Genomic DNA, 11830 nt, shown 5'->3' on the forward strand with positions numbered 1-11830 from the left:
ACGTATTGTCACTGATTTACTCGACTTACAGGCGAACACTATTTCACTGGAGCAGTATGAAGTATACTGAAGTGCAGTATCTCGCTCAAGGGTGCAACAGCTGTGTCTCACCTGGGCTTTGAACCTGCAGCCCTCCAGGTTCCAGGCCAAGGCCCTGAGCAGGGAAATGGCCACCCAGAAGAGAGTGAGAAGACCAGCGGGCCCTGCAGCCGCTGACAGTGAGACTATCACGCAGGCTGTAGGAATGTGGGGGTCAGCTGACTGCCGGACAGGCTGGGGAAGACGCAGGAAGCAGGGCGGCCAGTCCTGCTGGGACACAGGACAGACAGCTTCTACTCCTCAGTCACTGGTCGAGCTCTCTGTACAGTCCAGGAGCTACTTTGGAACCTTTGAAATAAAAAAATCCCATCACCAATCAATTTCAGTTCAACAGGATGGCCATTTGGGACTGAAATCACTCTGTACACCTGGGCTGTGTCTTTAATCCTGGTCCCTGGAGGACAGTAGGGTTTCATTTCAGCTTAGCTCTTAATGAGTTAAAACAGCTGCTGACTGCCTTAAGAGGACCGGTTTAATAGCTTCCCCAGCTCTTCAAGTACTGGAACATTAGACACTTCCAGGACAGGGGCTGGAGACCCTTTACACTAAGAGTAGTGGGTGCGTGGAACGTGCTATCCAGTTCTGCAGTTGAAGCCGATTCCTCTAAGTTCTCAAAGGGAAAAGTGACAATGAGCCTCGCCAAGTATTCACTCCAGCCTTACTGTTGCCCTGCAGCCAGACAGTGGCCAGATCTTTGAGATGGTGCACTTAATAATAACAATAAATCCTTACTCTTATATAGCGCTTTTCTGGACACTCCACTCAAAAGCGCTTTACAGGTAATGGGGACTCTCCTCCACCAGCAGTGTGCAGCCCCACCTGGATGACGCACCGGCAGCCATAGTGCGCAAGAACTCTCTCCACACACCAGCTCTCAGTGGGGAGGAGAACAGAGTGATGAAGCCAGTTCAGAGATGGGGATTATTAGGAGGCCAAGACTGGTAAAGGTCAATGGGGCATTTGGCTTTTTGAGAAACGCCCTGGGATTTTTAATGACCACAGAGAGTCAGGACCTCGGTTTTATATCTCATATGAAGGACGGCGCCTGTTTACAGTATAGTGTCCCCGTCACTATACTGGGGCATTAGGACCCACACAGACCGCAGGGTGAGCGCCCCCTGCTGGCCCCACTAACACGACTTCCAGCAGCAACCTTAGTTTTTCCCAGCAGGTCTCTCATCCAGGTACTGGCCAGGCTCACACCTGCTGAGCTTCAGTGGGCTGCCAGCTGTGAGCTGCAGGGTAGATAAAGCTCTTCATGGAAAGGTGGTATATGAGTTACACATCGACTCAGTTGAAAGAAAAATGCATTTCTGGTCTTAAAAGGAATAAAAAAACGTTTAAACGAATGTAACTATACTAACACATCTACCTGACAGAGCCTTTCCCTATTACCTCCCGCCCGGCTCGTTCGTCTAGCGGGGCGCGCTCCTGGGGGCAGTCCCCCCCCCCTTCCCTGGTGCCGGGGACGCGCGCTCTGACGTCACAGCGCCGCTCGGAAGCGGTCTTGTGGTCGGTTTGCGGTGTCTGTAATAACATTTAATTCGTGCAGAGCAACATGGTTTCCGGCGTCTGCACTGAGCCTACCTGAGACGACAGCTAGGAAGCAGCTGCAGACAGGGGTAATCATTTAACGACTAATAGTAGTGACTGCGTGCATGTTGCAATATTTAGCTGTTTATTTTATCGTGTCGCCGGTAAGCTTAATTCCCATTTAACGCATCTTTAAATGGAGGCTGTTCGCCGGTTTAAAGCTAGGAGCCCAGGTTTGTCAGCAAACACAGGTGGGTTGTGAATAAAAATGTGCTGCAGGCGTGCTTGCCCAGCGGAGAGCCTGCTATTTGAGTAGGGGCGCTGTGAAGGTGGGATTTTGCTGTGCTAGCTCTGTCGGCTGTGAGGTCGGGTTATTCCTGGTGCCGGAGAGTGAGTTGCGGGGCAGTGACACACCTGCAATCTACTGTAGGTCACGATTCGCTAGCTAGAATTTGGCGCTGGTGCGAGCGAGGTCGGTTGTATTTCAGAATTAGGATCAGTTGTGAGTGATTAAACATTCCTGAGAGCCCAGGGCTTGTTGTTCGGTGCGGGGAAAAGCCCCCTGCACTGCTCGATCATTTTAAATACGTGATGTAAAAAATAAAGTTGCGTTCTGTTTGGTCACACGTTTTTCCTCACCAGAGCGATAAAAAAAACTTGCAACTTGATGCATCTCACCTTAAAGGTTAACCGCGCTGCACACGCCCCCTGGCCGCTCTGTGGCTCCTGCGATTGGCTGGAGCAGACCACGCACCCTGCAGCGCTGTCTGATTGGCCTGCCGTGCTGTCTGTCAGGATTTGTTTGCGTGAGGGGGCGTGCCGCTTAACAAGTGCTGCGCGTGGGCCGGCTGGCCGCCGCGCTGATAATCCGGTTACTGATCTCAAGGTCCGGACAGCCGGGTCCGGATCACTCATAGCGGCATCGCAGTGGCTTGAGAGCTGTGCCTAGCCGGACCGGGTAAGATCATGCTTGCTGCATATAATGATTATTAAAAGTGTCTCAAGCACTCCTCTCTCGAAATTGCTTTTTAATTACACAGGCGCGAGTGCAGTACTGCTGAGCTAATGACGTAACCTACCTGTCTATCAAGGAGAAAAATAGTTTAACTAAATTGATGAGTTTTAAGGAGAAATTGTCGGGAAATACATGTACACGTAAGAAGAACAAAATATATTCAAACACAAAATATTTCACAAAGGTTGAAATGCATCATAAAAATGCATGATTAAAAATAATTTAATGCCAGTCTTGTGCAGAGGGGGTGATTGGTTTGTGACTGGAGCGGCCCGATCTCTCGCAGGGCACAGCTGTTGTGAGATCCTCTCCCTGTGTGTCTGCGTGTATGCCTGAGTTAGTGTGTCGCTCTGTGTCTTATCTGTGTGTCTGTGAGTCTGTGTCCGTGTGTTTGTCGGTCTGTGTGTGTGGGTTTCTTTATTTGGCTGCCCATGTGTGCTGACGGTCGCATTCGTGTGTGTTCTGGGTGTCCAAGTGTGTGTGGATTTTTGTGTCCCCAGAGTCGCTGCTTGTTTACATGTGTGTCCCTTGCTGTTACTCTGTCTCTCTCTCGGGAGCAGGCAGTGTCTCTGAGCTGCTGTTCTCCTGCACGAGGCTCTGCGCTGCTGGACTGCTCTGACAGTGTCTCTGAGCTGCTGTTCTCCTGCACGGGGCTCTGCGCAGCTGGACTGCTCTGGCAGTGTCTCTGAGCTGCTGTTCTCCTGCACGAGGCTCTGCGCAGCTGGACTGCTCTGATTGTGCGTCTCTGAGCTGCTGTTCTCTTGCACGAGGCTCTGTGCAGCTGGACTGCTCTGACAGTGTCTCTGAGCTGCTGTTCTCTTGCACGAGGCTCTGTGCAGCTGGACTGCTCTGGCAGTGTCTCTGAGCTGCTGTTCTCCTGCACGAGGCTCTGCGCAGCCGGACTGCTCTGATTGTGCGTCTCTGAGCTGCTGTTCTCTTGCATGACGCTCTGCACAGCTGGACTGTTCTGACAGTGTGTATCTGAGCTGCTGTTCTCTTGCACGAGGCTCTGTGCAGCTGGACTGCTCTGGCAGTGTCTCTGAGCTGCTGTTCTCTTGCACGAGGCTCTGTGCAGCTGGACTGCTCTGACAGTGTGTCTCTGAGCTGCTGTTCTCTTGTACGAGGCTCTGCGCAGCCGGACTGCTCTGACAGTGTGTCTCTGAGCTGCTGTTCTCTTGTACGAGGCTCTGTGCAGCTGGACTGCTCTGATTGTGCGTCTCTGAGCTGCTGTTCTCTTGCACGAGGCTCTGTGCAGCTGGACTGCTCTGGCAGTGTCTCTGAGCTGCTGTTCTCTTGCACGAGGCTCTGTGCAGCTGGACTGCTCTGGCAGTGTCTCTGAGCTGCTGTTCTCCTGCACGAGGCTCTGCGCAGCTGGACTGCTCTGATTGTGCGTCTCTGAGCTGCTGTTCTCTTGCACGAGGCTCTGTGCAGCTGGACTGCTCTGGCAGTGTCTCTGAGCTGCTGTTCTCTTGCACGAGGCTCTGTGCAGCTGGACTGCTCTGGCAGTGTCTCTGAGCTGCTGTTCTCTTGCATGACGCTCTGCACAGCTGGACTGTTCCAGTGTTGCAGACAGCACTCGATTTGGTTACAAAGTAAACCTGACTGTCCTGATGGGCGTCCTGTTTTCCCTTGGCGTGTGGCTGTGGAGGAGATCAGACGGCTGTGAAGGGCTCTCTTGCCGCAGGGTCACGCGATGCTGAGGCATCTTCACAAGAAAAGTAAGCTGTCCCCTGTGTGGAGCGCAGGCGTGCGGGCTGGGGCGTTCTCACCTGGAGCCGGGGACGTTGCTCACTCTGGCACTCTGCCTGAATTACTCCCCGTGTTCGACACAGGGCCTGTGTCGCGGACAGGAGGACGTGAGCGGATGTGCTCGTCTCTGTCAGTCTCGGGTCAGGCAGGGGGAGGGGTTGAGGGTCCGGTCCAGTCCGGGCTGGGTATGGAAGTGTTGGGGTTCCTCCAGAGGTGCCCCCAGGGCTGGGTTTTCTGTGCAGCAGTGTGTAATTGTTCATTGTGCTGGTGACGGCGATCCTGTCTGACTGGTTTCGAATCTCTTTGTTGTTGTGTATTGTGTGTGGGCTTTCAGGTTTAGATTTTACTATTTGCTTTCTGAAGATCGTGTGCTGAGTAAAGGAGAACGATGATGTTATGTGGTTAAGAGCTTAGATGATAGAAAACTGTGGCCTGTAAGGAGAGGACCTGTACGGCCCTGAGCTACCAGTTACAACGCAGGTGAGATGTTCCTGCTTATAGAGAGTGGTGTCTGTGTCCTGGGCACTGTGCCGCCTGTATATTGATCTCCAGTGTGTGTAGAGAGTGGTGTCTGTGTCCTGGGCACTGTGCCGCCTGTATATTGATCTCCAGTGTGTGTAGAGAGTGGTGTCTGTGTCCTGGGCACTGTGCCGCCTGTATATTGATCTCCAGTGTGTGTAGAGAGTGGTGTCTGTGTCCTGGGCACTGTGCCGCCTGTATATTGATCTCCAGTGTGTGTGGAGAGTGGTGTCTGTGTCCTGGGCACTGTGCCGCCTGTATATTGATCTCCAGTGTGTGTGGAGAGTGGTGTCTGTGTCCTGGGCACTGTGCCGCCTGTATATTGATCTCCAGTGTGTGTGGAGAGTGGTGTCTGTGTCCTGGGCACTGTGCCGCCTGTATATTGATCTCCAGTGTGTGTGGAGAGTGGTGTCTGTGTCCTGGGCACTGTGCCGCCTGTATATTGATCTCCAGTGTGTGTGGAGAGTGGTGTCTGTGTCCTGGGCACTGTGCCGCCTGTATATTGATCTCCAGTGTGTGTAGAGAGTGGTGTCTGTGTCCTGGACACTGTGCCGCCTGTATATTGATCTCCAGTGTGTGTGGAGAGTGGTGTCTGTGTCCTGGACACTGTGCCGCCTGTATATTGATCTCCAGTGTGTGTGGAGAGTGGTGCCTGTGTCCTGGGCACTGTGCCGCCTGTATATTGATCTCCAGTGTGTGTAGAGAGAGTGGTGCCTGTGTCCTGGGTACTGTAACGCCTGTATATTGATCTCCAGTGTGTGTGGAGAGTGGTGCCTGTGTCCTGGGCACTGTGCCGCCTGTATATTGATCTCCAGTGTGTGTAGAGAGAGTGGTGCCTGTGTCCTGGGTACTGTAACGCCTGTATATTGATCTCCAGTGTGTGTAGAGAGAGTGGTGCCTGTGTCCTGGGCACTGTGCCGCCTGTATATTGATCTCCAGTGTGTGTAGAGAGTGGTGCCTGTGTCCTGGGCACTGTGCTGCCTGTATATTGATCTCCAGTGTGTGTAGAGAGAGTGGTGCCTGTGTCCTGGGTACTGTAACGCCTGTATATTGATCTCCAGTGTGTGTGGAGAGTGGTGCCTGTGTCCTGGGTACTGTGCCGCCTGTATATTGATCTCCAGTGTGTGTGTAGAGAGAGTGGTGCCTGTGTCCTGGGCACTGTGCCGCCTGTATATTGATCTCCTGTGTGTGTGTAGAGAGTGGTGCCTGTGTCCTGGGCACTGTAATGAGTGTATTTTTAGCTCGGTTCACATGCCTGACCTTTTGCTAGAGATGGCAGGAGCTAGTGTCTTGCACAGTACAGTCCGGACACTGCCTCCCCTGTACGAGCAGCGACTGTGTCCCCCGCGTCAGGGACTCAGTGCTAGTGCTCTGTGTCTGTGGCCAGGCCTGTGCGTGTGCTCTGGTGCACAGACGTGTAGATTGACAGGAGAATGTGACGAGGGAGTGGGAATGCTGGCAGAGGCTGCCTGAGCTGTAAATAGCCAGCACGCTAGCTGGGGATCACAGTGGAGCAGGAGAAAGAGGAGGTGCTGTCCTGTTTTCCGCCTCTCTCTGTTCTGGTCACTTGGCATGGAGGACCCAGCGGCCACTCCTGAACTCTCCCTGGGCGACGGTGACCGTGAGTGAGACTGCCTGACTCCCGCTTGTGGCTGCCCTTGGCTGTCTGTGTCTGTTGTCCCTCACCCTGTCCTCTCTCTGACCTGCTCGTCCTGCCCAGTGCTGTTGTCTGCTCTCTGCTGCCGGGACGCTCTCTTTTCTGGGCGGTGCTTTGCCTGTGTCATTGTGGGATAGCTGTCGGCGCCTCGCTGTGGTGTTGCGCCCAGGGCAGCTTGGCAGAGGTGTGTGTCGAGCCCCGCTTGTGTCAAACGGAGACCAAGGCCTGTTGAGGCTCCCGAAGTTCCCCACAATGCTCTGGGGGATCCGGGGTGCTGGGAGGTGCCTGGGCTGTCACCCTGACCCTCAGATTGGTCTTCTCACAAACCCCCGTTTCGCCTTGTGGCTGCCCTTGCCCCGCCAGGTAAATGAGCACTGTGCGGTTAGTGCGCTGATGGGGCCCAACTCTGCCGACGCTGTCTCATCACGCTCTGCCCGTCTTGAACCCTGAGCGTCCTGCCCGGCCTGTCGCGGGCTGGTGGCTGTAATATATCTGAGTCTGTGGAGTGTGTGTGCTGCAGGATTTGTGTATCTTTGTGCTGGTCTCTGCCAGTGAAGTGCTTTACGATGGGGGCTATCCTCTCCTCCCCCTCCTCCTCTCTCTCGTCCTTCTCCTACGCTCTCCCCTCTCGCAGGCCAGGTGACCGCGCAGCTGTTCGCAGACTGTGGAAGAACAGAAGGAGTGGCAGGACTCTGGGATAAAGACAGCTCTGTCTGCTGATCCGTCAGCTAATATTGACATAACCGGAACAATAGGGAACCAAAGCCCTGTGTTAAACTTCCTCTCCCTCACTTTCTCATTCCTTCTCTCGGGCTCAAAGAGCTGTACTGGCATGACCTCTCCACGGACGCCCCTCTGGGCGTGTGGCCCCGAGCGTCCCGCGGTCGCCCCGCCCCTCTGGGCGTGTGGCCCCGAGCGTCCCGCGGTCGCCCCGCCCCTCTGGGCGTGTGGCCCCGAGCGTCCCGCGGTCGCCCCGCCCCTCTGGGCGTGTGGCCCCGAGCGTCCCGCGGTCGCTCCGCCCCTCTGGGCGTGTGGCCCCGAGCGTCCCGCGGTCGCTCCACCGGGAGTGTGGCCACAAGCTTCCCGCTGGTCGCTCTGCGAGGACTCCAGTTTCTCCTGCTTCATGTGCTGCTGGAACAGAGCACATCCCTCCTGACTGAGGGGGCTGGTGGTGCTGCTGCCCGGGAGCCCGGGAGCCCTGTCATGATCATGTAGCTCTCATGTCAAGAGAGGAGCTGCCCTGCCCTGGCCTGCCAGCACTGCCGCGGGGAGGCCTCGGAGTTGTGGGAAGCGCAGGGCTCAAGGCTGGTTGTTCTGTCAGGGGGTCCTGTGTTGAGTAAGGGGTGATGTTGTCCAGTGACTGCGAGCCTCGCTGATGTTCGCTTTGAGATGGGAGGTGCGCCCCCTGCTGTTGGAGTGTGGAGTATGGATGTCAGGAGCTCCGTAGCAGCCCAGGATTGTAACCGTCGCTCGCGTTACAATGTTTATATTGTTACGAAACTGGTGAAAATCGGGAATTGACCGGGCGGTGAAATAGTTATTTATAATCCCCGACTTGTAAGTGATTTCTGTATGCGAGCGGCTGGTATAACTAGAGGCACGTGAATTCTTCCATCTCTGACACAGCTTTGTTGAGGAGTAATAATCCAGAGACACTTGGTTTAAACAAATATTTATTGCAATAACCTACACAAGACACAAAACATACAACACGCCAAGTTACATTCTATTGTTACAGGTGGGGCCAGACAGATATTTTAAAACAATGACACAACACACAACAAAACATGTTGATTTATACACATTGTTTACAGACAAGGCGTTTCAGAGGCCAAACATTCTGGTCACCCAGAAAACCCCAGACTGCTACTAAGCACTAAACTCTTAGTATGCCTATCGAGGCCACACAAGAGATGAGCTGCCTTCTAACTAAATACAGAGCAACCTGCAGTTAAACCTATCTCTCTCTGTGTCCTGGATGCCCCAAAATAAATAGGAGCCTATATCCATATCCATAAAATGCCCCCTTATCAGGAATGATGTTTCTAACTGAGGTATCTTTTACCCAGGAAACCCAAGTTCCCTAAAAAAACACAGAATAGCACGTTCTAACAAGGTTCAAATACTTAGCTCCAGTCAGGTTTGATTTGGATGATCATGAAGTAGGGGCTCTCGCCTGGCACAGGCTTCAAGTCCAGCTCCTCTCTCTTCTCTCTGCTCCCCTTGTTTCTCCTCTTCCTCCTGGTCTTCTCTCTCCTCCTGTGCTCTTAAGGTGAACATATACTGTGTCTTTCTGCCCTGCTCCTTTGCGATCATTAATCCACAACTTGCCTAGGCATACCAGGATCAACTTTACTATTGTTTCTGCTCAAGGGACTCCCAGACCTTGGCAAACATCCTCTCTGCTTTGAAGCTAGAAGTGTTACTCTTCCCAACGTCACAAACCTTATCTAAAATCTGAGAGACACTTCTCAAGTCACCCAAAGCTGTAACAATATATAACCAGTGCGTCTGTGTGTCCCCCAGTGTGGTTCAGTGAGTCCCCAGTGGGATAGTGTATACCCCAACGTGTCCCAGTGTCCCCCCCCAGTGGGTACAGTGTCCTCCAGTGTGGTTCAGTGTCCCCGTGTCCCTCTCAGGTGCTGTGAGGAAGATGACGAGGGAAGATGTCCGGGATCCGTCGTCGGAGGGAGACTCTGCCCTGGACAGACTCAGCAGCTCGCCCCCTGGCACAGACAGGCCCACTGTTCACCAGGTGGCATCGGCACCCATGCCCTCGGACTGCGGTGAGTAGCACACTGACGCCCAACCAGACAGAACCAGCCTATGGGTCTTTGCTCCCCAGGCTGGTCCAGTCCAGGTTTTACCAGCTCCCAGTCCTCTCCATGTTTACCCAGCTTGTAACCTTGGACTGGAATATCTGCAGAGGCAGGGGGAAATCGAATAATTAAATTCATTGCAGGTACTTGCTGGTGTCCTTCATTAGTGCAAGGTGCAGGTTAAGAGCTCCTGAGGCTTGAAGTGGGTCATCCTGCTGAGAACGGGGGATGCTGGATTCCAGCCCTCTTCACAGCTGCCTCCTTTAGTTTGAAGTGGAGAGGTGCCACATCAGAATGAGCACAAAAACCCTGGAATGTGCTCAGTTTCACCAGCAGTACTTCTGTGCCCATGGAATTAACAGCATTCCTAACATGCAAGCATCTATGTCAGGTTATCCTAGATCCTGCCAAGTCTGAGCCTGTCCCAGTGTGTCTGGCGGTTACACTCTTACAATCTTAGTTTTCTGCTGCTTGGGGAAGCTGATTTTCTGTCCCTTTTAGGGCCAAAGTGCTAAGTGCTCATAGCTTGATCATAGGCCTGCGGTGATCATGCAAAGATGATCTGATTGCAAGCCTATAGTGATCATGTGAGGAGCTGCTACAGTGCTTGTTCTCTGATCACAGACCTGCGGTGATCACACGAGGATCCTGCGGTGCTTGTGCTCTTATCACAGACCTGCGGTGATCACACGAGGATCCTGTGGTGCTCGTGCTCTTATCACAGACCTGCGGTGATCACACGAGGATCCTGCGGTCCTCGTGCTCTGATCACAGACCTGCGGTGATCACAGGAGGATCCTGCGGTGCTCGTGCTCTGATCACAGACCTGCGGTGATCACACGAGGATCCTGCGGTGCTCGTGCTCTTATCACAGACCTGCGGTGATCACAGGAGGATCCTGCGGTGCTCGTGCTCTGATCACAGACCTGTGGTGATCACAGGAGGATCCTGCGGTGCTCGTGCTCTGATCACAGACCTGTGGTGATCACACGAGGATCCTGCGGTGCTCGTCCTCTGATCACAGACCTGCGGTGATCTTGCGAGTGTCCTGCAGTGTTCGTGCTCTGATCGCAGGAGGAGCAGCAGAGTGATGGGGGCAGGACAGTGTAGGGCTGGACCTCCACAGAGACACAGGAGCCCCGGATGTGTGTCTCCTGCGTTGCAGCAGGGTTCCTCGATTACAAACCCACTGGGCAACTTAAATATTTACCCCTGCGGCATCTCCTAGCCTTGATGGCGTCACGTTCAGAAATCTACAGGTGGAACAGAGCCTGACCTGGCCTGCTGCTCTGTCCTCTCCAGAGTTCTCCTTCTTCGACCCGAACGAGCCGAAGTGCCGGGCCATCCTGCTGGACCCGCGGACCTCGGTGCCGGAGCTGTTCGCCGTGCTGCGCCAGTGGGTGCCCCAGGTCCAGCAGAACATCAGCCTGATCGGGAACGAGGTGGGTGCAGTCTCCTTTCTCTGGGCCTGGCCACTGTCTCTCTCCTCATCGCTGCTTGGCTGGTCGCCCCTTCGTCATCATCATACAGAGAGCGCTGTGTCAAAGGGACACACTGTTCCCTCCCTTCTGCGGGTTCAAATCCCAGCTGGGGCACAGCTGTTGTACCCTGGAGCCAGGTGCTTCTCTCCGATGGCCCCAGTAAAGATCCAGTGTGTGAGTGGGTACAGACTGTAGTGGCTGTGGATAAAAGCATCAGCCCAACTGAGGGGTAATAACAGGAGGGTTTCAGAAAGTCCACACTCTTTGAATGCTGTTACTTGTCACACAAACCAGCAGAGTGAACAGTCCTGTCAGCTTGTCCAGGAAGGGCCCAGTTTCCCCATCAGCCATCTGAGTGGTGCCAGAGACCTTTTCAAAGGCCTAGTCTGGAGTTGGGTACACTACCACTCCTCGCCTCTGACATGAATGAAGACTTTTAGGGTGTCCAAACCCCCAGTCTGCGTCCATGCTGACCCCGCTCCCCTGTGTCCTGCCTGCAGATCCTGAAGCGCGGCTGTGGAGTGAACGACCGGGACGGCCTGACGGACATGACCCTGCTCCATTACACCTGCAAGGCAGGGGCGCCGGGAATCGGTGAGTCCGGCCCGGCCGTCTCCGGAGGGGACAATGATCACGTGACTGTAGAGCAGTGAGGGGGCATGCTGACCTGTGTGTGTGGGACAGTGGGTACAGGAGCTTTGTGTGTCTTTGTGGGACAGTGGGTACAGGAGCTGTGTCTGTCAATGTGTCTGTGTGGGACAGTGGGTACAGGAGCTGTGTCCCTGAGGTGTCAGTGTGTCTGTGTGGGACAGTGGGTACGGGAGCTGTGTGTGTCTGTGTGGGACAGTGGGTACAGGAGCTGTGTGTGTCTGTGTGGGACAGTGGGTACAGGAGCTGTGTCCCTGAGGTGTCAGTGTGTCTGTGTGGGACAGTGGGTACAGGAGCTGTGTCTGTCAAT

General features: G+C 54.2%; 1 protein-coding gene across 4 annotated transcripts in view; it reads left to right on the forward strand.

The window, feature by feature from the left end:
- Positions 1-2442: 2442 nt before the first annotated feature.
- LOC148839830 (CAP-Gly domain-containing linker protein 4) overlaps positions 2443-11830 on the forward strand; it is a 25170-nt gene continuing 15782 nt past the window's right edge. For 3 of the 4 annotated variants that reach the window (XM_088908647.1, XM_088908646.1, XM_088908650.1), the window contains exons 1-4: positions 6362-6536; positions 9212-9358; positions 10694-10833; positions 11373-11466. In XM_088908647.1, coding sequence (XP_088764773.1) covers positions 6488-6536; positions 9212-9358; positions 10694-10833; positions 11373-11466 — 430 coding nt within the window. In that variant the 5' untranslated portion in view covers positions 6362-6487. Of the gene's footprint in view, positions 2591-6361; positions 6537-9211; positions 9359-10693; positions 10834-11372; positions 11467-11830 lie in introns of those variants that run through there. The other variant, XM_088908649.1, reaches the window with a different exon arrangement.

This window comes from Atractosteus spatula, chromosome 2 (genome assembly GCF_055471065.1).
Source record: "Atractosteus spatula isolate fAtrSpa1 chromosome 2, fAtrSpa1.hap1, whole genome shotgun sequence".
In the NCBI taxonomy this organism is placed as follows: Eukaryota; Metazoa; Chordata; class Actinopteri; order Semionotiformes; family Lepisosteidae; genus Atractosteus; species Atractosteus spatula.